Source organism: Dromaius novaehollandiae, chromosome 2 (genome assembly GCF_036370855.1).
Source record: "Dromaius novaehollandiae isolate bDroNov1 chromosome 2, bDroNov1.hap1, whole genome shotgun sequence".
Taxonomy (NCBI): Eukaryota; Metazoa; Chordata; class Aves; order Casuariiformes; family Dromaiidae; genus Dromaius; species Dromaius novaehollandiae.
Window position 1 is genome coordinate 8,110,776 of NC_088099.1, and position 22,544 is coordinate 8,133,319.

The following is a 22,544-nucleotide window of genomic DNA, read 5'->3' on the forward strand; positions in this document are numbered from 1 at the left end:
TGTTGCTTGTTTGATGTGGGTTTTTAGGCAGTGGTAAGAGTTAAGAGGCAATTTAAAAGAAGGGAATATATCTGGTAAGGTAATAAACACAATGGAGCAATCAGTTTTTGGAGAATATTTCATTGTATTACAGATGTAAGGACTATTCATAAATACTATCTATTAGAGGGGCAGAAACTAAAATAGTTGCACAAAAATGCACTTTGCAAAATGAGAGGCTAAAGAGATTTCTGAAGAAAATGGGCTTTAGAGGAAGTCAAAGCCTACTTTTCAATCCTTGATAGTTTCCAAAGGATATTTTTGAGCCTGTAAACTGATCTTGGCATGTTTTTGTTGCAGGGATGATTTTTAATGAAGAAGATCAGGAGGTGAGAGACTTGGGCTATCAGAAGCATGCCTTCAATATGCTTATCAGCAACCGGCTGGGGTACCACAGGGAGGTACCTGATACAAGAGATGCAAAGTATGTACTTAATTTTTGGAGAAAACAGAGTATAATTGTATGTGCTTGAGGGCTTGTCACACATGTTATACTGATTTAGTAAATAACATTTTTTTGGTGTCACATTTATGGTAGATACTCTTTATACTGTGTCCCTGAAGGCAGATTTCCAGCCATTTAAGCCAGAGTGCTTGTGGTTAGGATTTTTATTCTTTGGAGTTTTTGGTATGAATGTGGGGGTGTTGTGTTTGTTGTTGTTGTTTTGACTTGAGTATTGCTCTGGAGGCTTAATTTTATACAAACTGGAAAGGGAGCGTGATTGGTAAAGCCCCCAGAAAACAGGTTACATTAAAACAGATGGCTACTCCCCAAAGGCATAGTGAAATATATGTGAAATTTAAGGTGGCTTAAAACAGATAGCTATTTTGTTTTTAGCTTTAGAGCTTAGGATGCTGTCAAAGAAGTGCCTCTATGGTGGAATCTTACTAGTTTGAGGCTGAATGAGCAGAATGAGTAAAACAAAAATGGTTTGTGTTTTGAAAGGTTGCTAGATGAAGCAGCTTGATTGACTAACATATATCTTGCAAAAAAAAAAAAAAAAAAATCCAAGGAGCCATTTGGGATTTTCATATTTAGAAATATGGTACTGAAGTGAGCTAACTTCCAGCTGACTGTCCGTAAAAGGGATTCTTCACAGCTGATTATTGTATCTGTATACAAAACTAATGGGAAGCTGAGACTGATTCAGTGTAGTTAGTATATGAGTTCACCCCAGAGTGTTATCAGGAGGCTATTTTAAGACAGGACAGAGGTTTTTAAGGAGGAGGTTGGGATTAGAGTGGAAATCAAGAGTCAGTAACTGAAGCGGGACCTTGAGTCACAGGTACAGTGTGTTTGTGGTACCAGCAAGTGGAGTGAGTGAGGGAATGCTTGTCAGAGTGTGATCGCTAGCAAATGTCAAGCCAGACTAGCTAGCAAGTTGGTGAAGTGGCCTTGGGGCCAGGTATGTGTGTTTAAGGGTGAGACCATAGGAGCAGTTGGGTACCGGAGGGACCAGGGGAGCCCTGGCCAACTGCCGGAGAGGCAGTCGGTTCTGGGGTCATCTGACACCCATTCGTGAGTGTGTCTTGAGGAGTGAGGCGTCTGAAGGAGTTGGTGACCGGGGGACCGGGGGTCCTGGCCAGCAGCCAGAGACCATAGGATCTGGGGTTTGGCTCACCTGTGTGTGTGTCTCTGGGAGCAAGGCACCTGGGGAGAGAAGGATCCAGGATCAGCTACTTGTGAATAAACCTGCATCTATTTTTCTAGTGGTTGCTCTGCTCTGGGTAAGTGTAATGAATTGTACTTGCTGAAATGTGTCTTTCCCCAAAAGCTGAGTTCATTTCAAGTCGGTGAAGACTTTACTTATATACCTCTCAGTTTTCGTTTGTAGTATGTCATATTTTTATTGGATCCCTTCATGCCTGGCATCTTACTTTAAATGGCATTTATTTGTGATACTGTATGAGATTGTGTGAGCAAAATCAGCAGAAAGAAAGCTTTTCTGCTTTGAGTGGGATTCAGCTTTCAAATTAAGATGCTTGAATGTAGATAGTTGTATGCTAGTCAGGCATCTCTACTTCTGTTATAATTAGCAGAGATCCAGTCAGCACCAGATTAGTTACAGGTAGTCACTACTGGAGTATGCAGAGCTCTTCTGCTGACAAAATACACCTCTGCCTCAGGGGAGTTGAACACTCCTCGCTCCACTGACAGTATTGACTAGATTTAAGTGTCTTAATCTGCAACCTGAATCCCAACCTTGGTTGCCTAGACAGGCGTATAGCATCTTTTGAGATGTTCTGGGGTATCCAACCTGGCCTTCAGCAGCTGGCCAGTAAAGGTGTGGGGTTTCCGTAAGCCTTACATCATATTTGCCATTCTTGTGCACATCTGACACCCAGCATTACTGGACGCTGTGTTTTCACAGCTGAACCAAGCCCTTAGCTTGGTTCTATTTTTTGCTCATGTCCTAAAGGACCCCCCCGCCTCCACCCCAATCCATCATATCTTATGTTTTCTAATGTGTATCAATAGCCCACAGCTATTAAAAATCTGCATGATGTGGAGGGTAACTTAGTATGCTGAGCCCTAGTATAGATGTTATCCTCCTGGACTCTTTACATTCAAATTAGGGATTCTTCCTACACATTTAATGTTTGTTTTTATTTATGAAGTTTTAGTAGTGATACAGCCTTATGAAAATGCCACTGAAAATAGTGATAAATACTGTTTTTCTGTTTGCAGATGTAGAGAGAAGTCCTACCCTTCTGATCTGCCGTTTGCCAGTGTTATTATCTGTTTTTACAATGAAGCACTTTCTGCCTTGCTTCGCACAGTACATAGTGTCCTTGATCGCACCCCTGCCTACCTTCTTCATGAAATTATTTTGGTGGATGACAACAGTGAATTGGGTGAGAGACCATTTCAGTAGTATTTTGGTGACTGTTTATGCTTTCCACTGGCTCCTGACCTGCCCCATCTCTTCCTGTGCTTTATTAACTGGTCCAAATAAAAATGTAGAAGCCCAGGGGTAAAACCAATTTGTACTGCAGTCCATATCTGAAAGGTGCCAGTATAGACGCATGATGTTCTGAGAAGTCCAGAATGACATGCTGATGGACACTGGCGCCAATTTTACTGATGAACTTAAGAGTGTTCATGTCTATATGATACAGAAACAGGTTTTGAAGCTGGTAATAAGGGATGAGAGGATGATTAAGCAGTTGTTGATAGCTTAGCTGATTTTAACAGTGTCGCAGTATGTAGCAAATCTTGCTGGGCTACTCTAGTGCTCAGAGCAGGTTACATCGATTTTCCTATAGATTTTGTCGGCTGAGACTTCCTGTGAATGTGTCTGAAAGGACTTGCATGCCTGTAGCCTCAGCTGCAGTCTTGAAAATAAGTTGATGTTGCACTATGGAAACGGTGTGGCCAGGTCTTTGTCCTTGCTCAGCGTTTCAGGGCGGTGGTGTGCTGGGATCGGAGCAGCCTTGCTGCAAGGGCTCTGCCTGGCTCTTGTACAGCCTCTTGTGGCCACCCTGGGAGTAGTTCTCGCTGGGTTTTGGTGGAGCAGCCCCTGCTCCACTGCCCGGGGCAGGCCCCTGGAGGGTGGTATCTTGGATGATGCACAAGGCAAAGAAAGACATGTAATTCGAGCATTTTGGCACTTTAAAAGCCAGAAGCCTGTAGAGGAATGTGTTAGTGTAGTAGTCCTTCCAGTCAGGACTGTGCGAGTTCCCTGGCTACCTGTATACAAGTTCACAATTTTCTGCATGTTTTTATTAAATTCTTTTTTAGTTTATATAATTAACTCCCCTGGTCTCATAACTTGTTTTCTGGGTTAAGGTCTCACTTTCTCAGTGAGACCGATTAGATATGCTTAACACAGAATGATATTCTCTTGTCATCACGCAACAGGTTTGTTTCTGTGAGGTCAGATCAAATGTTAAGATACGGGAGAGAACAAAGACCAAATACTGTTCATTGCTGATAAGCATGTGTATGTAATATTTAAAAGCATTTTTCATCCTTCTGTGCTTTGGAAGCAATATGCACCCTTTGCTACAAATTCCGTTGTGCAATTTGTTGCTTTCAAGTTTCATAACCTTCACATTCAGAACTAAGCTTACTTCAAAATGTAGTCTTTTCAGTACGGTGGTGCATTTGATTAGCATGCTGTGTTTAAGCAGTAATGCCATCGCTCTTCTGACCTGTTGCTATTTCAAAGGCCAGATTAATCTCAGTGTTCAAGTGGCTGCTCTTGCATTTCTGACTTGAAACAAGCATGATTTGAAGCACAAGATGGGAGGTGATACTCTTTATACAAAGAAATTCTGCTCTCGATGGTGAAACAACTGATGTTTGCACCGCTGCTTAATTTTAACTGATGGAATTTTATAGCTGAAAAAAGCAAAGCTAGTTTGGTGAGTGAGGAAGTGGTCCAAGACTTGTCTTTGGCTCTGCCATGGATTGCATATGTGAGCCTGGGTGAATTGCTTAATTTCTCTGGCTCTTTGATCTTTATTTTCCTGAAATATATACTTGGTACTGTTTCCTGAAATGATAGCTCAGATGAAATTCTGCCTGTTTCTTCAGCTTTAATCGTAGGAGCTCTGCTGCACATCAGTGCTGTTGTGCAAAGATTGGGTCTTTGCCTCTACTTTAAGCTCAGCAGGCTGCTTATGTTTTCAATCATGAAGTGTCTCACCAGCTGAGCAGGCATTTTGAGGGCTCAGTTGATCCCACCATTACATCTTTCTCTCCCTTTGCTGCAAGGCAGGATTTCTTTCTCTAGTACAGCCTCTTTTTCTCGGGTTTAGGCTTTACCTGGTGTGGGATAACACCAGGTGTTAAAGGTTGTTACTGGTGCTATTCTCCTATGGAGAGGAAGAGATTTAAGAAGGGAATAGTGATATCAGGAGCTTGGGGAACTCTGCAACTGAGTACTTTGCAGTAGTACCGCCCCTGCCAATGGACTTCTGTCCTAGTTTTTCTTGTTTGGAGGAGCCATCATTGCATCTGTATGGAAAAGTAATTTCTGGAGATACTCCACTGGCCCAAAGGGGAGGTGTTCACTCCTTGGAGCAAAATTTCACAGGCAGGCTGTGTTGAAGCAATTTTTTGGGTTTATGTTGGAAAAAATTGGTCCTCCCAGTGGCCATGAAGCTGAAACCCACATTGGGTGAGGTGAAGGAACATTAACCTTTTCTTTAAAAGTTATCTGAAAAGTCTTCCAGGGACACTGTGGGTCTGGGTATACTAGTGTAGAGACAAAATCGAATGACACTCTGGCCCTGAGGTATGCTCAAATAAGGCATTCCTTAATGGGTAGCATTATAGGAATGACTTAATTTCCTCAACTTTCTAGGAGACTTCCTTCAAAAATCTTTCCTGTTTCTGGCATATTATGTCACACTGAAGACAAGGAGAGAGTGGATCCCTGTGACCTAATTGAATCCAGTGTGCATCTCTCAAGAGACTTTTCTTTGTCGCAGACTATTTCCTAGTACCATATTTGCTATGTGGAACGTTTTCATTCGTGATCTGCAAAGCCACCTGGCAGAGTGGAGGCTGAGATCTTAACATTTCGTTGCTTCTTGGAATTTGCTCTTCAGTCTTCCTGTTGAAGTTTCTTGTACTTCCTGAAGATTACAGCTCCAGCTTCCATGTATATTCCTTTAGCATTTAATTTTTTTTACAGTAACTTTGATGTTTGAATTGATATTCATTAGAATAATAATCTTATTTCAGAATTTCCTCTATTGAAAAATCTGTATATCTATACCAAGGTTCTCTGTAAAATCTCAACTGACTTGCTCTTTCTCTTCCTCATTTTATATTCCTTTCTATTTCTCCATAAGCTTAATAGCTTACATTTCTCCGTTACTGCAGTCTTCATCTGTCCCTCTTCTCTTCAATGGTAAAAGCTTGCTGCCTGCTTTAATGTTGGAAGCTACTATCTTTGGGGGGGGGGGAATATTGTTACAGCTGCCATTAATATTATTTAAATTACAGTAGTGCTTATAGGCTTTAATGATCTTTACTGTCTTTCAAAAGCACGTGCTTGCCAGGAGTGTCTTTGCTTCTTCTGGATTTTAGAAAGCAACCACCTATGAGCAAGTTGTAACTGTTTCTGCTGTTGGGCATTGTTACTTTGTAAACCTAAACTTTTACCAGCTAGGCAGGTACAGATGATGAAAGATGTCCTCATGCTGCTTTTTAAAGATGTCAGTATTTGCTTTAGTATATGGAACGCTAGTGATTTGAGTTACTCGTCTCTGTGAAAAGGCTTTCATTACTTCTGCTACAAATGTCAGACTGCCACCATCAGAATAATTTGGAAGAAAAATGCTATCTCTGTGTACACATGAGAGTTGTTTTTTTTAATTTGTACTTTTTTTTAGCAGCAGTAATTCCTGTTAGCATAGAGTTTCAGTTAAAACTTGAGTCATATTGTATTAAAGTTTTTTGCAAACAGCAAAAAAAAAAAAAAAAAAAAAAAAAGGCAATATAGTCTGTATTTAAGAAACCAAGGCTAAGTATATGAGGAAATGCATATCAGCAGAGTGGGTGCTGTGGAAGGCCAATATATGGTCAGTCACCCTTTCCCGTGCAGGATACGTGCGTGCTTTGTCCATGCCTCACCCAGCGTGGGTTTCCACACTACAGCCGGGGAAACATGTTGCAGATAATAGGATAATGAGAGTATAAAACAACAAAAATGGGCAGGGGAAGTGGAGAGCAAGTGCAGGATGTGGAATGGCTAACTGTTCTTTTTTGATAAGTTTGGTTTGATAAGTTTGTATTGGGGACCGCTTTCTGGTAGAGTTCTTCAGCCCCCTTTGAGTTGAACATCTGGGGACTTTAATCAAAGCAAAGCTTGCATCCAGTTGTTGAACTTATTCTCCTTTTTTCAGCTGACTTGAAGAAAGACCTGAGTGAATATGTTAAAACTCAGCTTCCAAAAACCACAAAGTTGGTAAGAAATGAAAAGCGGGAGGGCTTGATTCGAGGAAGGATGATTGGAGCCTCTCATGCCACAGGTATACCTTCTTCTTTCTCCTTTCCTTGCATACTCTGACCATATGTATTTGCGTAACTTCCCGTCCTGTAGTGCAGCTCTTTCATATGTTGAATATTGGATGTGTGTGATGGCTTTAGCCCACTGTGAGGGGTCTGTGTGTCATGCCGTGTTCCAAGCTACACAATTTAAAGCAGGGGAAAGAAGATTTTTGGATAATGGTAGTTTAGGTGAAAGACATTTGAATGATTGTTACAAGATGTTAGTGACTATTTAAAGTAAGTTATCTGCATCTTTCTTTGGCTGTCCTTATGTTAAATTGTGTTGCTACAGCTAAATAAAGTGTCTTCAGTAATACTTGTATGGTGATGATTGTAGATCTTAACTAGCATTACCTGTGTATTTGAATGTTTCCATCATGGTTTTGGCCATAATCTATATGAAACCTTCTGCAGCATTTTGTCATGGCTTTACTGAATTATTCCTCACCTGCGGCTCTTCTGTTACCCACTTAATGAGATGGAAACAAGAGGGACTTGGTTCTTGCTTATACATAAATATAGAACAGATATAATAAATTCAAATGGTTTTATAGTTTGTAACTAGGAAATTTTTCTGAAGCATGCCAAACAATGACTTGGCAAATTTGGAGCCTGATTTGAGCAAGTTTCTTAAACCTTATCTGAAACATTGGCTTGTCTTGTTTTTACTTCCCCTGTAAGTTTGCTTTTGATTAAAAGAAAAAAAAAAAAGTTGATCCATTTAGAGTGAGTCAGTGAGATAGTAAAACAAAACAGTATTTGACAAACTTAGTAGGGTGGAGTAGAATTTCTCTTATTCCTGCTCTGAAAGAACATTGTCTCGGAAACATCTCCTCCTAAGCAGGTGGTTGTATTTGCAGAGTACTTCTTCATGTGAAATCTATTGCTCTAAAATGGCAATTTGCTTCCTTATTAAGGTTTAGCAAACTTTAGACTGGTTTTCAATTCACCCATCTCACTGGAATGTTTCTCTCACAAGCTTTCCTGTTGTTGCAGTGAGTGTTAATCGGGATAAACTGTATCTGGTGCTTTATGTACGCTGTGTGCATTTTACCATAATATGCTTCCTGGTTAAATTCTGTGGCATTTGAGAAAGTATGTGCTAGTTTCTCAAATAATTTTTGAGTGCTGGATAAAGTCTCTTAATTGGTGTTTACTCATTAGCATTGTAATAGCATAATTCAGAGGGAAAATTGTGATTGCAATTTCCAAACTGTGCTAGGACTCATTTGACTTAGTGCAATTTTAAGTCATTTTATTGCTCTTCTGAACTGCTAGAGTCTGTTCCTCCTCCCCCCATTCAAACACTGTCTGTTCTTAATGGGTAACTCATTATATTTATGCATTTGAATTGTTTTCTGTAAAGCTCTTTTCCACGCTTTTTTAAAGTTGCATATTTAGGTTGTGCAGTAAAACTTAAAATGACATTTTAGACCAATGCAGCCTGAAGATCTCTCATGGACTGAACTGTCCTCCCTGATCATTGCAGATAATTTTGTGTAAACTAATGGGATTGATTTTTCACGACTGAAATGTTGCTTGGTCTAACATTGATGGATTTTGTTATGCTGGTTTAGGGCTTTATTCTCCTTTAAACTGGTATGAATCCACAGTAACTGTAAAGCTAAGGAAATAAGTAGATGTTCTACATTAGTTCATCTTCAGGAATTGAAACGCTGTGGTCTGAATTATGAAGGAGTGCGAATTAATTGATTAGGGTGGTTTGGCTTAAAATCCACAGATCTTAGTTGCAGCAGTAACTGGATGGATGCTGAAGCCTGATATAAAGAGAGCCCAAGGTGATTATGGTCAGTAGATGGAAACAGCTGGGTCCTAAGGATGATTCTCACCCATCTTCATCAACTCCCTTGGTAGTATTAAATCAGACTTGGAAGGTGCTCTGCATTAGGGCAATTGCACCGCACCCTGGATGTTTGGCCAGCATCGCTTGGGCTCTTAGCATTAGTGGGCTGATCAAGACATTTTATTTAGAGTACAATACCTCCGCTGAGTCCGGGTAGAATATTTGACGACTCTAAAATCCTGCCAAGGAAATGTAAATAACTGCCCACTTGAGCAATTCAGTTAAATGTGAATAGCCAAGATTTACCTTCTGCCTTTGTGACTGAACTGATCCCTGAGGAGTCTCTGGTTTGTCAGCTCTTCTGAGTGCAGATGGTGTTTCCCTTCTGTTGCGCAGCATGGTGAGGACACTGTCAATACTCTGCTGGCGATGCAAATGTGTGTGTGTTTCTGTGCATTTCATGTTACCACCGATCTTTGCATCTTGTGTGCTTTGGCCTGCTTAGGAAAAGTGCTGGTTTTCCTGGACAGTCACTGCGAGGTGAACGAGATGTGGTTGCAACCTTTGTTGACACCAATCAGAGAAGATCGCAGGACTGTGGTGTGCCCTGTGATTGACATAATCAGCGCTGACACGCTTACCTACAGCTCTTCCCCAGTGGTGCGTGGAGGCTTTAACTGGGGCCTGCACTTTAAATGGGACCTTGTTCCTTTGTCGGAATTGGAAGGACCCGAGGGAGCCACGGCTCCGATCAAGTAAGGTTCCTCCCGTGTGGCGCGAAGCAGTCGGTCAGCTTTGTATAACATACAGTTGATCAGGAACATTTCTTAAGCTTCAGTTTAATTTCCAGTGTTTAATCTTGGCTTAACTATGTCTGTATTATTAGGTCAAGAAAACACACTTTAGCGAATGCTTACACTACAGCATCTTTTGCCATCTTTTGCTGAAGATAGAAGACTTAAAGAGCTTATGTTACTCTGCACTAAATCAGTCCAATAATTTCATTTTTGAACTGTGCATTGATGTGCATTTCTGTTTCCAGTCTGTTAATGTTTGGCTAAATAATGATTATTTTTGATAACTGTATTTGCTCTACCGATAGCCTGCATATCCCTCTAATATAGTCTCTAAAATTTCTATGATGAAATGCTAGTGAATTGCTAGTTTGGAAGAACATTTTTGTGGTGGTTTCATAGCTGATGGGAGGGACTATCAGAGCATTTAATAATTTCTGTCAACTTCTTTTTGATTTTGTTTATATTATTCTTTCTCAGAAAAGCATTTATTTTGTCATAAAGCTTCCTAACTGAACACACATGGATGTGGAAACCATCTTTAACTGTGTCTTTGCACAATGTGGCAAATGCCTGAAACTGTCAGGCTGTTGGAAGCCTGTCCTTGCTGTTTTTGTGGTCTGAATTGCTTGAGAGAGTTATTCTGAAAGAAGAGTCTCGATAAAACTTAACACTAGGACTTGAAAGCACCTTCCTTAATCTTTTATCCGTTGACAGCTGTCTGACTCATACAGAGCTGGCAACGTTGTCTTCCTACTGGACATGTAACCCTGCTATAAGATGATGCCAGTAGACACCTTCATTAGCAAGCGCATACAGTTCAGACACAAGGACAGAAGTTGTCCCACTGTGGAAACCCTTCACGAGAAAGGCTAATGCTGGTAGAGCAACGGGAAGGAGCTGATTGTGCTGCTTCTAGTTGCAGGTCTCCATCTCGGTACAGAATTCAGGTTCTGTAAAATGAAAGAACTTTACTACTTCAGGACAGACTGACTTCTTGCAGAGTGTGGTGCTTTTATCAGATTTGCAAAGTGAATCAGAAACTAGGTGCTCTCATATCTTTTTTCTTTTAATTCTCTCTGCCGTGGTCTGACAGCTCTGCAGTTAGTCTTTCCCCATCTGTCCATCACAGGATTTGCTCTGAGGAGCCAGGAAACCTCTTAAGTTACTTAACAGTTTGACTGGCTTGTCAGTCTGTTTGGAAAGTGTCACTGTGGCCATTTCTGAAGTCAGAAGGAAAGGACAGACCGGGGAAATCTGTGGGGGGAAACAGCATAGAAAATCTTAAAATCCGTATTCTGTTAAGAGCTTTTGTCAGGGTTAATCTGAGGCATGCTAGAGGATTAGTTCTCTCTGTAATCAACACTGCTGTTGCCGTCCTTCAACTCACTTGGAAAAACTGGAAAACCCAGAGAACTTTATGAGAGTTTCATCATTTAAGATGATTAAATTTTCTGAGTTTGAGAGTGGCTTTCCTGCTTAGAGCTCTCTGCCTGCTTCAAAACAAAACCTAGTTTGCTGTTTAACCTTTGAGAATGGCTTTCCATCACATGGAAAGTTCTACTTTTTAATGATCTAGAGACCTTCAAAATGAAATGTTTTGGTGTCAGGTCTGGAAAAAACAGAGTAATCTTTCAACCCGGATTTTAAGGTGACAGTAGAAACTGCAGTAGAAAACTGTGTGGGATCAAGCAAGGAAATCCAGATTTAGGCTTAGCTTAATCACAACTTTTTACTAACAATGAGAAAATGCCTGTTCACAGCCACTATTGTATGTCATGTTTATGAAGTGTTTTTATTCCCTTCTATAATCTTGTAGGGCATCCCCATACTACAACTTTCTGATTAAGTGAGAGTTTTGGTGATCCAAGAGCAATTTAGTGCATGAGTTGTAAAATGGAGATCGTATACAGATTTCTACAAAATACAGCACCACTCTAGTAATGTACAGGCAAGACAAAAAACTGGGGAACCTCAAAGAGAAGAGATGCAAATACAAGAACTGTAAATAAGTTTTGAATAAACTGATGATTTCATCAGTGATGAAACAATGCTGTTCCTGGTATTTAAATTTAACCTATGAGATAGTGGCATTTCTCTTGCCTTCCTGGCTTATTTAGTTTAAATCTGGACCTCGTTTCAAATAACTAGGGAATTACTACCTGATCTAATTTAATTTGGGAAGTAATGTGTACTCTGGATTCTACTCTTTCCCCCAGTTGGGTCAGGCCCAGACTGTATAATTTGCACCTGTAAGAGGGAAGAACATTTTATCGTGTGCAAGTCTACACATTTCCATAGAATTGCTAGGTAAAATAAGCGGTGTGTCTATACATCTTCGTCTAAGTAACCGATTAGGTGAGAAGATTACTTCTGTTGGTTCTGAAGAACCAGGTACAGACTACTGATCCTAGTGATGTGATGATAAACTTGCATTGGTGTTGTGCAATCCAAGTTAGAGCACTCCTGTTTCCCCCCACACACCCAAAGGTACATTTCTTTTTAGTTTGTTCCTAGCTGTAGGGGAAATTAGATCTCTCTTTGTCAGAAGCCAATGAAAGGAACTGTCTAAATTTCACTGTAGAAAACTTGAAGGACTCCAAACTTGCACAGGTTTTTACTTTTTTTTGGAGTAAAAAGAGACAGCCACTTTGTTTCCCTTACCTGGCTCATCCTTCTTCCTCAATTCTAATCAGTTTTTCTTTTATTCAAAAAAATAGGCTTTATAGGTGATGGAATAAGGAAAGATCACAAATACCACTTGCAGATCTGCTTTTGAAAATAGAAACTTTCTTCTGTAGGTCTAAATGTAAGCTTTAGAACTAGCAGATTCAGCTAAGATCAGTGTTTTAAAGTGAGAACTTTTTTCAATGTTTCTTTTTAGGTCACCTACTATGGCTGGAGGCCTGTTTGCTATGGATCGTGAGTACTTCAATGAACTTGGACAGTATGATAGTGGCATGGACATCTGGGGAGGAGAAAACCTGGAAATATCGTTTCGGGTAATCTAGCTTTTATGTGTATCGGAGTACGAACCTCAGTGTCTGGCTTCTTCACTTCCCTGTGTACAGATTCTTTAGCAAGGGAATAGGTATTTGCACACAGAAACTGGCACTTCTATCCCCAGAAAGGATGTCTTCAGCGCACAGTAACACCCTTTACAATAATCTTCAAGTTAAGTTTATAAACAGGAAGATTTAAGGGAATTTTGAGCTGCATAGTTAAGTTTGTGGTTTCTCTTTGTTTGGCTGGCATTTCATATGCATATAAAGAAGCACAGGGAATGCTAGTCATGTAAACTTCTGTACTGAGCCGATGAGAATTGTCTAATGAATTTCACAAGCCAGTTAAAAGGTGAACATATGGCTCACAGCAGCAATGACTATGAGAAAGTTTATAATGTTTCTTGAGGGCATTCCAGATCCTGCAGCCTCTGGAGGGCTTGGAAATGTAATTTTTGATAAGTAGATTGAGAAGAAGCATGTAAAAGAGTCAACTTGGATGGAAAAATAATGAGAAAATGGTTATCAGGTGATTTTAAAGTGATATTCCATTGAGATTGCTATATTTTTCTCTTCTTCACTGTCACTCCCCTGAAAGAAAAGCAAAATTTTTCATGTTGAAGGTCATGTTTACATCTTCAGTTTTGTAAAGTTGATTCATCAATAGGTTTGACAAGTCTGCCCAAAAATGAGATGCGCATCATTGACAAATATGCAAAAGAGGGTTAAAAGTTGCAGTTAAATGTTTTTCAGAGAAATCTGTTGTCTAATTGTGTCATTAGAGATATCAAGAATAGAGATCAAAAATAGGGGCTTCATAAATTAAAGTGACTTTAAAGGAGTATGTAGTGAATAGTAAAATTTCCAAATTTTCAGTAAGAAAGTGTAATTGTTAGATGTATGAATAGGAGAGCAGGGAGTAGAAATGGAGAAATTCTTGTCGTTACTATGTAATACACCAAACTTTGATGATAAGGGCTTTGAAAAATTGGACTGTATTCAGAGAGCTTATAAGGTCTGGAAGCCCTACCTCCTTCGGAGAGCATTGTTAAGAAGTTCAGTCTATTTATCTTATCCAGGAGGAAGTTTAAGAGTGACTTGGTTATTAACTGCTTGTGTGAGAGGGCTTCCTTTTTGAAATCAGAGAACATGTTAATCCAACAAAGGTCCAATGATTTTAATTTTTTGGATGCTGAAGTTTGAAAAGAAAAACATAAAAAGTAGTCAATGGAAGTAAAATATAAATGAAACAATTTGGGATGCAGTAGAGCTTGATTAAGACACCTAAATGTAGTGTCAGAATGTGAGCAATATTTCTGAGTTCCCATATAGTCAACAGAGACAAACAACCGTGTAAAATAGGTAATCATACTTAGTTGAAAATCTCTCCAGGCTCCATTGGTGGTATTGACTGATTTCATTATCTGTCTTGGAAGTGTAGACATGTAACTCTCCTGTAGGCAAATAAGTTTAGGTATCTTCATCTGCAAGCTGAATCCCAGGCCACCTATTTCAGTGTCTTCTAATAGATTGTTAGAGCATAAGACATTAGAATAATACCGTATTTGTGTATTGTGAAAGGCATGATGTATGTTATGTGGAAGGTCTGATGATATGACCAAAATGGTCTTTTCTAACTTGAAAATCTAATAATTTCACTTGTCAGAAAGCATGGCATGTAGGACAACAGTGCTGACATCTAATCCCGTCATCATGCATAAACCTACCTAAGTATCTCTTGAAGAAGGGGAGGAGGTAGTGAGCCTTGTCAGTATACCGTACAATGAGGTATGTTCTGCTTTTGTATGGACAGATCTGGATGTGTGGGGGTAGACTTCTGATCATCCCCTGCTCCAGGGTGGGACACATTTTCCGTAAAAGACGCCCCTATGGCTCACCAGGGGGACAGGACACTATGGCTCATAACTCTCTGAGGCTGGCACATGTATGGATGGATGAATATAAGGTAAGAGACGTTTCCAGGCCACAAATGAAGTTAACTGACTTGTTTGTCAAAGGATTGTTTTATGACGATGTCTGCTGTCATTCCTAATAGGAGCTTGCTTCTGTATTCTGATTTCCTAATGTTTGTCCTGGTGTAAATTTCTAAGTTCTGTAGGACTGTGGTGTATCTTCTGAGTGCTCAAGTTTACTCCCTGTTGCTCCTGCCTTCATTTTTGCTCCTGATGCCTTCAGGAGATTCCGATTTGTGCCTTTCTCATGAAGTAAAATATGATGAATGAGCTTCTTGTAAGCGCTGCATTGTTGCATGTCCAAATCGATATTACATGGCAGCCTTATATGGCTGTGTGCCTTCAGGTTCCATGTCAGTGAGATGGGGGTTTTTATTTTTTGTTTTGTTTTAGTTAGCAATCTGATTCTTGGAGTCTGTCTAGCCATGGCAGGTCAATGGGGATTGACTTTTGCATTCATGGGTAGCAGTATTCTTTCCGTCTTCAGACCTTGGTACTGATGTTTTTAAGTGTAGATTAGGTCTTTCACCAGTTTTTGTGAAGCCCTGATCTCTGTGATACTTCAGGTCATTTTGCCTTGTGAGACCGCAGGGTTTGCTTTGTAGCCAGGTCCTTTAGTCCCTGCAATTTATATTTATATAAATTTGCAATTTATATAAATGCAATTGCAATACATATAAATGCAATTTATATATATTGCTGACTTTACGTTTCTTAGAGGTTTGTGTTTTGAAACCCATCCTTTATCTTGATGTTCCCTCAGTTTGAGGAACCTATTAGGGATCATTAAATTTATCTCCATTCTCCATCTTTATAATGCATTTGTAGATTTGATCTAACATTTTCCCATTATTGGTGTCTGGGCACAGTTGTTTTGTGATTAATGATGACTTTCTCTGAAGGTTGGAATTGATTCTTTGTTATCATTTCCAACTAATACTGCTTTGTCCAATAAAAACTTAAACTGCTGATTCTAGTGGTCTCTTATCAGTTTTGTGCTCTGACCTTTTCCAGCTGTTTCTAATCTAATTCCCTGATAGCTGCCAGAGTCTATCATTATCACAGATGTATGGATGGAAGGCAGGTCTGGAGATATTTTTACTCTTACAAATGTAACTCAAATATTAGTGCCAAATGGGTATCATTTACTGAAGTGATTGTATGATAAATAGCACAAAGATGAGACTTAGAGGGCCTGTTCTGCATCAAAGAACAAATGGCAGTATTTAATAAATAAAACTGCCTGATGGAAAGGAAACAGCAAAGTTCACTTTTTGCTTTGACAGTTATGAAAATGTGTAAGTTCATGCATACAATTGAAATAATGCGAAAAAGTGAGGATTCTAAAATTTGAACTTTAACTAGAAAAGAATCAATTGAAGTAGCAGAGCTGTTTTTTGTAGCAGAGCAGTTTCTGATATTGTGTTTCTAGTCTATTTCCAAACTTGCCTGGAATTGTCCAGCATTCCACTGTATGTAATGTTTCCATTTCCTTCATTATTAAAATAGCAGTAATGCATCACTCATCTAAATGCTCGAAGACTCAGCAAGGACAGACGTGTAATCTGTCTTGAGATGACACTGTGTCACTGGAGTATGACACTGAGTGTGAGATGACACTAGGTAATTGAAAATTGTCAGAACATTGTTAATAAATTCCTACTTTCCTAGTACAGATTCAGTCAACAAAATACCACAGCTTAGTGCCCTGACAGTTGAATTCTACATAATGCCTAGTAAATTAGTTAACGCACAAATAAAATGCTTTTTCTATGAGCCCCATAAATATAACTAAATTTGAGAATCTACAAGGGGATTTTTCTTCTAGTTTCAGCCGGTTGCATTTTATACTTGTGTTTTTCCATTTGTCCCTGCTGTGTCTGTTAGAGTTGAGGTGAAGCTAAGATTCAGCCAGAATCTTGGTTCATCCTTGCCTGATCAGGTACGATTCAGGGTACAATCATAAATTAAAACATGAAAAAATAATGTTGTTTGTAGGAGCCTTTCTGGAGATGATGCAAATGAGTAGGGGGGGAAAAAACTCAGCTTCACATGCAGCCCTGGTGAAGGTCCTATTTATTCCCATGGGAATAAATATATGGTCCCACTGAAGTTGTCAAGACAGTCCCACTTATAAGGCTATTCTTATATATGATCCCTTTGTCCTAGTACGAAGGCTGGTAATTGTGGGTGAAGAAAAAATATACTTAACAAAAAACAATCAACTGGACAATCAAACTTACTAACAGAAGTGTCTTCAAGTTTCTTCCTCAAGTTAGCATCTGAAATAGGTCGGCAGAATCATGGCTGAAAAGTGTTGTGATCAGAGAAGCAGTCTAGGAGAACTAGCTCAGCAGCAGACTAGACCAGAGTTAGGCAAAGTAAATCCCCTTTTCTTGCAGCAAAATAGACCCTGGAATTTCATGATAGTTTCAGAGTAACTTTTCAGACTTAATGATTTAAATCACTAGCAAAATGAGATTAATGTTTACTAGATGAGCTGTACTAGTTGCTCCTAAAAGTGGGTTTTAGAAATAATACAGAATGCAGTTTTCTGTGGGTGATAAGATTAATCAAGTTCTGTAGGTTATTTCTAAATTTCTAAAAGCTTACCTACTGTAAACAAAGCTTTGGGGATTCTGCAAATAGGGAAAAAGTTGGAAACAAGTAGTCTGACATTCCCCTCTCCTTTCTGTTTCTATTAAATACAGGAGCAGTATTTTGCTTTGAGACCTGAGCTAAGGACCAGGAACTACGGAAATATCACTGACCGTGTAGAATTGAGAAAAAGATTGAACTGCAAGTCATTTAAGTGGTACTTAAACAATATCTATCCTGAGATGCAAATATCTGGCCCCAATGCCAAAGCTCAGCAGCCGGTTTTTATTAATAGAGTGCAAAAGCGACCAAAAATAATCCAGCGTGGAAGGGTAAGAAACTTTCTTAAAAATACAGAAGTCTGTCTTGTGAATTATCTTTCCGAAAGAATCTCAAGATTTGTTTAATAATGCATAAAATAATGCACTTCCATAGAGCATAAAGTTTTAGTATTGCAACTGATTTTGTTTTGAAAATAACTAATTTTGTGTCTTTAGACAAAGTAAATCAATCTGACTCTAATCTGTATTTCAGGTTGTCTTCAGACTAGATAGTATTCAGTGAGGTCTTTTACCTCTAGGCTCTGAGTTGAAGTTTTGAAGTCTTTAGGGTGTTTTTTCTCTGGGCTGTTGGTTCTGTAGCTGGATTTTGAATAGAGAGAAGTGGCCTGCAGTTTTCATACACTGTTGGTTTATGATAAGAGAACAATGCGATTAGCTTCCAAACTCATTTCTTTTACTGGACAGTTTTCTGCAAAGATGAACATTTGCATCTGAGACTGATAATGAATTTTTTTTATTCTCAGTTCCCAGATAACGAACAAAAAAATGTCTTCCCCCTGCCCCCATCCCCAGAGTGGAAGTGGGGAAACATATTTTTACATGTGTTCACAAAGAAAATCTAGACAAAGATTCACCCTTTGACTCTGACTTCTATATTTATGGATTTGTACGTAGGCAAAACCAGAGGTGCATCTGTTTTCTCCAGTGCTAAATTTGCCTGGTATAAGTGGTGTTTTTTTTTTTTTTTTTTTTTTTTTTAAATGCTTCCCAAAAATCATGGCTAATTCCAAAGCTGAGAGAACTTTGTCAGTGTTTCCTTTGTGAAAGAGAAGACCTTTGAACTATTTCATGTGCACAGAGATTACGGATAACAAAAGAGTCCAGCCTAACTCAGTAACTGGAACCACTAAGCCCTGAATGTAGGTACCCCCCATGACGAGGGCAGCGTAATACCGTCTGCAGAATCTGACAGTTGCTGGTCCTGCAAGTAGATTCAGGTTGGAGGCCCTGAGCTCTCGTAGAACCTATGGACAGAATCAGATTTTTGCTTGGAAGCAGCTGTCTGGGAACCCAGACTTTGCACAATATGTTAGAACTGGGCTGGGATACAATTAAGAAGTTACTCATTGGGGCAGACATGAATAGTTTCCCTGAATACAACAGATATAATGAGCAGATCCAGGCATTCCTCTAGGCTGACATCCCCCCCCCCCCCCGCCCTGCCCCGAAATTCAGTGACTTTCTGCTTTCATTCAGGCAGAGTTTTAGCTAAAGAAATGTTGATGTGGGGAGAAGCTCCTGAGGGATCCAGTCATCTCAGCAACCACAAAAAGGAGAAGCCTTCCTAATGATGACTTCTCATGTGTTGATGATTTTTCTTTTCTTTTTTTTTTTTTAAGATTGTGAATCCTTTAAAAGGAGGGAGGCAAGACACAGAAAAATGCAGTTCCTCGGCCTGGTTCTCCAGGGTTTGAGCATTATACCCAGCATTGTGTGAGAGCTTTGGCTCTGATGATTATATAAACTAGTTCCAGATGCCTATAAGGAACAGAATGATCAGCCAATGTCACCATTATGTGCCAAACTTCTCAGAATTCAAAATGAATCACTCCAAATCCCAGCTTATTCTCAAAAACTAATTGGGCCGGAGATAAAATGGTAGTTTGACAGCTGGGAAGAGCTGTAATGATCACAAATTGTGACAGTTCTTAGTAGTGTTATCAAATGTTGATCATCATGGTCAATAAAAACAAGGACAAATTATGTAAAACTCATGTAGCTGTATGATTTGAAAGCCTAGTGTTGAGAGAGTTATGATGTAAATGAGATTGCGCCTACAAATCTCTGGGGTGCAAGGAAATGTTGCTTAGGAGGTTTTGTGTAATTTGTTTTAGATGTGTATAGGGAATAGGAGAAACATGGTGCACTTGAGGAAGCACATGGTGTCTTGGGACAGCTATTGCCAGGAATGGTACTTAGAGAGGAATGGTATTTGATATGTACTCTCTAATTTTTGTTATCCTGTGATGGCGTAGTTATTTCTTTCCTTCTAACATATTATTGGAAGTGCCTTTTGGTTTCTAAAGCCCTGCAGAATCAATACAAAGGTCAAGGCAACTGTGTGTTCATAATAAAATTAGCAAAGCAGTCAGCCCAGCTACGAGTTCAGGAGAACAAAAAATAGTTTTTTCTCTCTGGCTCCAAATTGGAAACAATTATTTTTAATACAGATGCCACATGTGGAGCCCTGCCACCTCCTGCGCGTGCCCATACCCAGTGGCATATGCGCTCCCCTGCACCTGGGCTCTTCCCTGCTGAGAAGGAAGCGGCAGAGTTGTGGCCGTGGCCGGCGTGCCTGCCTGCCTCCACACGCACCTTCTGCAGCCTGCAGTACAGTGCTTGGGGTGCAGGCAGGATTTGTTGCCTAAATAGCTGTTCCCCAGCACATGAAGGGGGGTGGTGGTGGTGGTGGAAATTGGGTTAAAAAGAAGCATTCTCTTGGCCACCAGTTCAAGGCACGTGTATGTAGGTAATACAGAAACCAATTTGAACCCAGAATAAAGGTGTGTTGGCATGCTGGGTAATTCTCTGGGATTACGTACATCAACATCTTAATGATTCTGGACTGTTAGAACAAGACAAACAAATCTTCAGGCTCTACAGATAATCTCTTAGGTGACTTTTAGAGGGGCTTTATTGCCCAGACAAGGAGAGATGCTGTTAACCTTCTAGGAACCTCCTTGTTTGCTTTGGTGGTAGATGCTTCCCACTCTGCATCGGCAGTATGGGCCTGACTTGAATCTATTCCCTCCTGCCAAGCGTCACCACCACATTCATTACTCTAGGTCAGGGCAAGCAGTTCATTTGAACTGGAATGAGCGTTTGGGTGTATACAGTTCTCCCTTCTTCTCTGATCTGTAATTAAAATAACATAGCTGGTAAGTATGGTTTTTCAGTTATGTAAATGCTCTTGAAAAATCAAGTCGCAAAATGTTATTTATGATGTTAAGATATTTGTATTTAAGCACCTCCTTTCTCCTCCTTCCCCAAAGAAGTTGTCCTACTTCATGAAGAGGGGCTGTGGGAGGGGAATGCCATGTTTAAGGTTAATTGTAGTAAATGTAGTTTATGCAATACAGTTTAATTTCTTGAGCTAGCGAGTGAGTACCTGTGACCTTAGACTTCTGCAAAGGGCAGAAATGAAAGAAACCTGGCTCAGAGTACACAGGCCAAACTGTCATATTGTGTGTATTGTATTTGTACCATTAAGAGAGAAATCTTGGTGTAGTTAGAAAGCAAAATGGAATTATTTAATACTGGCTTTTCTCCAAATTATGTGAAAAACAAAATGGTATTTTAAAAGGGAATGAGGGTTTCTTTTTTGTTATGGGATTTTTTCTGTGAGTACATTGAGTTCTAGAGCTTCCAATAGCATTACCATATGTTCCCTCTGATATGTCTGTTTACTGTATCCATCAAACTCTGTTTTCCTTTCACAGTTGTATCACCTTCAAACCAATAAATGCTTGGTCGCCCAGGGACACCCGAGTCAGAAAGGAGGACTGGTGGTGGTTCGTGAATGTGACTACAATGATCAAAACCAGGTATATTTTCTTCCTAATGGTACTGAACAGTGGTGCACATATTGCAGATTTCTAATATGTTTTCCTGCTGGCAAAATACCTTAGCATAACATCTCATTTTGGTCCAAGGAGGCTGATTTCAGACTGTTCTTCAAACTGCAAGGCTGGCCAAGGAAACTGCGGAGCTTAGGACTCTGTACCTACTAGTGCTGAGTGTTGGTTATTATAATCTCCTGTCTTTATGGGCTGAGCCTCTATATTTGGTTGAAAGCTGCTGCAGGTAGCTTCTGATGAGTTCATAACCTACTGATTGACACTTCAGGCTCTGTAGAAGTGCCTCCAGTCAATTCTTCATGTTGGGACTCAGGGTGGCCTTTTCTTGGCCCACTCTTCCTTGTGTAGTGTGCCACTGTGTTTATCTGCTGTTGTAGTGGCTTGTGGTTTGGGATGAATGAGTGATTTGTTCTTTCCACTAGACAGAAGGAGTTCTAAGAAATTTAGAAGGTTCTTTGGCTGCGAGTGAATTGCTAATGTGGTGTTTAACTGGGGATGGATGTGAAAGATCTAATGAGTTTTTGTATTCCTGAAAAGCCTTTGCTATTCCACTTCCATTTTTCCAGGCAACAGAAACTTAGGACTGAGAAAAATCATCTTCAAGGTAGAGAGATCGTAATGCCTTTAACTTCTTTAGCTAGCTAAGAACTACATTGAGAGCATTATGATTTAGGAGTCCTTGGGACCAAAGTCTGAAACTAGGATCTTTTCTAAGGAGAAAAGTAGTCAAAGGCACTAAGTAAATGGAGCATGCAATGTAATGCAGCATTGCTTTACCACAGGTGGGTTGTGCTAGGCTAACTTGGTGTTTTATGAAATGGGCAGCAGTTTTCAGGGCAACAAAACTGCAGCAGTCAGTCAATGAAAGCACTTGATATTATGCTATGTGGAGAATTATTAGCTGAGATGAGTGGTAGAGTTTACAGTCTGAGGATTTAAAAATGGACCTCAATAGAAATGATAAGTGACAACAAAAAGAACTAATGATGTGGATGTGAAGTTAAGTGATTAATCTTTAAACTGGATCTTTGTTAATATTTCTAGTAATGACTTTGTATGAGAGAGACTAATTTTCTTAAGGACTGAAGCAGTAGAAGCACAATATTTATAACAGCCCCAAACAAAAGGTTGTACACTTTGTGAATTAATGGGACTTTGCTCTTAGCTGTGGGCTCACCAGTTGGCTATGAGAGAGAGAGAGCACGTGTGAGGGGCATTAGGCAGTGTCTGGGTGAATGTGGTGTGGCCCTAGACACGTGCTCTCTAGCTGTCACACTGAACCCATCAATAAATACATCCCTGTGCTCAGGCTGCCTTGGGGATACTGAGTGACCAAACTGTAGGTCTTCTGTTTTAAAGATGGTTGGATTTAAGCTGGAATGGGAAGGGCAATTGAGGTTTTCGAATAT

The 22,544-nt window shown here is 39.8% G+C and overlaps 1 protein-coding gene across 3 annotated transcripts in view; it reads left to right on the forward strand.

Moving 5' to 3' along the window:
* GALNT11 (polypeptide N-acetylgalactosaminyltransferase 11) overlaps positions 1–22,544 on the forward strand; it is a 56,268-nt gene that overhangs the window by 21,364 nt on the left and 12,360 nt on the right. For all 3 annotated transcript variants that reach the window (XM_064505737.1, XM_026096946.2, XM_026096956.2), the window contains exons 3-10: positions 340–463; positions 2,729–2,895; positions 6,901–7,026; positions 9,355–9,604; positions 12,528–12,645; positions 14,459–14,611; positions 17,330–17,548; positions 20,998–21,102. In XM_064505737.1, the coding sequence (XP_064361807.1) occupies positions 340–463; positions 2,729–2,895; positions 6,901–7,026; positions 9,355–9,604; positions 12,528–12,645; positions 14,459–14,611; positions 17,330–17,548; positions 20,998–21,102 (1,262 nt within the window). The remainder of the gene's footprint in view (positions 1–339; positions 464–2,728; positions 2,896–6,900; positions 7,027–9,354; positions 9,605–12,527; positions 12,646–14,458; positions 14,612–17,329; positions 17,549–20,997; positions 21,103–22,544) is intronic.